This window comes from Mandrillus leucophaeus, unplaced genomic scaffold, assembly GCF_000951045.1.
Source record: "Mandrillus leucophaeus isolate KB7577 unplaced genomic scaffold, Mleu.le_1.0 Scaffold139, whole genome shotgun sequence".
NCBI lineage: Eukaryota > Metazoa > Chordata > Mammalia > Primates > Cercopithecidae > Mandrillus > Mandrillus leucophaeus.
Genome location: NW_012101354.1, coordinates 1,445,869 through 1,450,182, shown reverse-complemented (window position 1 = coordinate 1,450,182; position 4,314 = coordinate 1,445,869). Strand labels below are relative to the sequence as shown.

Below are 4,314 nucleotides of genomic sequence, written 5' to 3'. Positions count from 1 at the left end.
AAAAAAAAAAAAAGAAATTTCCCTCTCCCTGAATGTTGTCAGGTTCAAGGAGGTTGAAATTGCTATACTCCTATTTTTTTAAAAAGCTGAAATTTTAAATTTGCTTTTGTCATCTCTAGCCAATTCAGAGGAAATTATAGAGGGAAATTCCATTGACTCATCAATCCAGCAAGTAATGGGGAGTGGAGGCCAGAGGGTCATCACCATAGTAACTGATGGAGTCCCTCTGGGTAATATCCAAACTTCAATCCCTACTGGAGGCATTGGCCAGCCATTTATTGTAACTATGCAAGATGGACAGCAAGGTGAGTTATCTCTTGTAGACAATTGTTTATTAAAAGATATTTTAGATACTCCATACTCACCTAAACATGAGGCATTAAAACAAATAGTGGAAGTGGGAGACTGCCAGATGCAAGTTGGGGCAAAGAAGCTCTGAAAAAGAAAAAGAAACAGAACCAGATTGGCAAAAGCTAATTGCCTAATATGTATAAAATCTGTAGTAAAAAACAGTTGATCTGGTGGAAAATATAACAAGTAGACCGGGCGTGGTGGCTTATGCCTGTAATCCCAGCACTTTGGGAGGCCGAGGCAGGCGGATCGTGAGGTCAGGAGATCGAGACCATCCTGGCTAACATGGTGAAACCCCGTCTCTACTAAAAAATTTAAAAAAAAAAAAAAAAATTAGCCGTGTGTGACGGCGGACGCCTGTAGTCCCAGCTACTCGAGAGCCTGAGGCGGGAGAATGGCGTGAACCCAGGAGGCGAAGCTTGCAGTGAGCTGAGATCACGCCACTGCACTCCAGCCTGGGTGACAGAGCAAGACTCCGTCTAAAAATAATAATAATAATAATAATAATAATATGAACCAGTAGTCCACAGAAAAAAATGTACTGATGGCTCTTAAAAATATGAAAATAGCCGGGTGAGGCAGATCACGGCTGTAATCCCAGCACTTTGGGAGGTTGAGGCAAGAGGATCACTTGAGATCAGGAGTTCAAGACCAGCCTGGCCAAAATAGCAAAACCCCGTCTCTACTAAAAATACAAAAATTAGCCGAGCATGGTGGCACACACCTGTAGTTCCAGCTACTCAGGAGGCTGAAGTGGGAGGATCACTTGAGCCCAGTAGGTTGAGGCTGTAGTGAGCCGTGATTGTGCCACTGCACACCAGCCTGGATAACAGTGTGAGTCTCCGTCTTAAAAAAAAAAAAGAAAGAAAGAGAAAATATATCCCACCTACTTCATTCATAACAAGAGAAGTGCAAATAAATACTGTACTGAGATACCATTATAACACTATGTTGTTAAAGGTGTAGGGAAACAAGCACTCTTATAAATCATTTGTAAGAGTGCAAATTAATGGATCCTCTAAAAAGGATATTGGTAGTATCTGTAGATACTAAAGATATACATAAAGATGTACCTTTGGGTTTTTTGTTTGCTTGTTTGTTTGAGATGGAGTCCCTCTCTGTTGCCCAGACTGGAGTGCAGTGGTAGGATCTTGGCTCACTGCAACCTCCACCTCCCTGGTTCAAGCAATTCTTGTGCCTCAGCCTCCTGAGTAGCTGGGACTATAGGCACACGCCACCACGTCCAGTTACTTTTTGTGTATTTTGAATAGAGACAGGGTTTCACCATGTTAGCCAGGCTGGTCTTGAACTCCAGACCTCAAGTGATCCTTCCACCTCAGCCTCCCAAAGTGCTAGGATTATAGACATGAGCCATCACACTCAGTCAAGATGTACCTTTTGGTTAAACAGTTCTTTTTTCTTTTGTGTGTGTGTAACTGGGTCTTGTTCTGTCACCCAGGCTTGTGTGCAGTGGTGCAATCATGGGTCACTGCAGCCTCAACCTCCTGGGCTCAAGATATCCTCCTGCCTCAGCCTCCTGAGTAGCTGGGGCTACAGTTCCACGCCACCATGCCCAGCTATATTCAGACTGAGGCTATATATTAGTATACTGAGGCATAACATTAGTTGCTTCCAAGGAGGGCAGCTGGGTACTAAGGATGAGTGGGAGGCTTTTCAATGTATACGCTTTTATAGCCTTGATGTTTTTAATCATTTAATGTATCAGTTATTCAAAAAAGACATAATTAAAATTTTTTGAAAAGAGGAAGCCCATCATTACAACTCCATATCTTAAAAATACTGGAGGTTGGCCAGGCACAATGGCTGATACATGTAATCCTGTAATCCTAGCACTTTGGGAGACCAAGGCAAGAGGATTGCTTGAGGCCAAGAGTTCCAGATCAGCTGGGGCAACATAGCAAGACCCCCTATCTCTACACAATTTAAAAAAAAATAGTCTGGTTGATGGCACGTCCTTATAGTCCCAACTACTCAGGAGGTTTTGGCAGGAGGATCACTTGAGCCCAGGAGCTCAAGGTTACAGTATGCTACCATGATCATGCCACTGCACTCCAGCCTGGGCATAATCATGCCACTGCACTCCAGTCTGAGCAACAGAGCAAAACATTGTCTTTAAAAAATAAAAATGTATATTGGAGGTTGAAAAGAAGGGTACTGGTATAATTTCCTTTCTTAATGTCGCTGAAATTTTGACTTGGCTTATATGATTGTGGGGATTTGTAATTTTTTTTTTTTTTTTTTTTGAGACAGAATCTCACTCTGTCACCCAGGCTGGAGTGCAGTGGCACAATCTCGGCTCACTGCAACCTCCACCTGCTGGGTTCAAGCAATTCTCCTGCCTCAGCCTCCTGAGTAGCTGGGATTACAGGCATGTGCCACCACGCCCAGCTAATTTTTTTGTATTTTTAGCAGAGACAGGTTTCACCATGTTGGTCAGCCTGTTATTGAACTCCTGACCTCATGATCCACCCGCCTCAGCCTCCCAAAGTGCTGGAATTACAAGCGTAAGCCACCAAGCCCGGCCTATAGTTTTTATTTGTTTGTTTGTTTGTTTTTGAGATAGGATCTCCCTTTGTTGCCCAGGCTAGAGTGCAGTGGCATGATTATGGCTCACTGCAGCCTCGACTTCCCAAGCAACCCTCTCACCTCAGCCTCCCAAGTAGCTGGGACTACAGGCATGCACCACCACGCCTGGCTAATTATATTATATTTTTATTTTTAGACAGGGACTCAGTCTGTCACCCAGGCTGGAGTGCAGTGGTGTGATCTCAGCTCACTGCAATCTCTACCTTCCGGGTTCAAGTGATTCTTCTGCCTCAGCCACCAGAGTAGCTGGGATTACAGTCATGGCCACCATGCCCAGCTAATTTTTTTGGGTTTTTTGGTTTTTTTTTTGTAGAGACAGAGTTTCTCCATGTTGGCCAGGCTGGTCACGAATTCCTGAACTCAAGTGATCTGCCTGCCTTGGCCTCCCAAAGTGCTGGGATTACAGGTGTGAGCCACCATGCCTGGCCTTTTTTATTTTTTGTACAGACTGGGTCTTACTATGTTGCCCATTCTGGGATTTATAATTTTTTAATTATTTGAACTGATGGATCAGGAAGTATGGGAAGATAAGAATTAAACTTATTATAATCCAAACTTTGGTATCATAAATTCTAATTTATGCATTGCTGATATTTTTGTGAACATAGTTATCATTTTAAGTGTTTAGGGCTCATTGGGTAGGTGAGAGACTCTGCTTATAATGGAACTAAATAAATGAAAACTGAGTTGTTTTGGAGAAAAAGAGAATTGAAGTTTAACCTAAATAAACTATACTACTTTTTTATTTTTATTTTTTAAATTTATTTATTTATTTACTTAGAGGTGCAATCTCAGCTCCCTGCAGCCTCAACCTCCTAGGCTCAAGCAGTCCTCCCATCTCATCGTCCCAAGTAGCTAGGACCACAGGTGCAAGCCACCACAGCCAGCTAATTTTTTACTTTTTCATAGAGACAAGGTCTTCCTATGTTACCCAGCCTGGCCTCAAACTCCTGGGCTCAAGCAATCCTTCTACCTTGGCTTCCTAAAGTTCTGGGATTACAGGCGTGAGCTACTGTGCTTAGCCTACACTACTTTTTACAAATATGCTTAAGGCCCAAAGAAGGAAAACAGATTTTGTGAGTTATCTGCAGAAAAATTTAAATCCCAGACTAAACTTCCATTTCTACTCAACATATATCTAAGCTGCTTTCCACTGCCATCAATTGATGAGTTTATAAAGAAATACAGGCCGGGAACAGTGGCTCAAGCCTGTAATCCCAGCACTTTGGGAGGCCGAGACGGGCGGATCACGAGGTCAGGAGATCGAGACCATCCTGGCCTACACGGTGAAACCCCGTCTCTACTAAAAAATACAAAAAACTAGCCGGGTGAGGTGGCGGGCGCCTGTAGTCCCAG

The 4,314-nt window shown here is 43.2% G+C and overlaps 1 protein-coding gene across 1 annotated transcript in view; it reads left to right on the top strand.

The window, feature by feature from the left end:
* GABPB2 (GA binding protein transcription factor, beta subunit 2) overlaps positions 1–4,314 on the top strand; it is an 82,231-nt gene that overhangs the window by 62,768 nt on the left and 15,149 nt on the right. Inside the window, exon 7 of the mRNA XM_011973562.1 lies at positions 120–305. Coding sequence (XP_011828952.1) covers positions 120–305 — 186 coding nt within the window. The remainder of the gene's footprint in view (positions 1–119; positions 306–4,314) is intronic.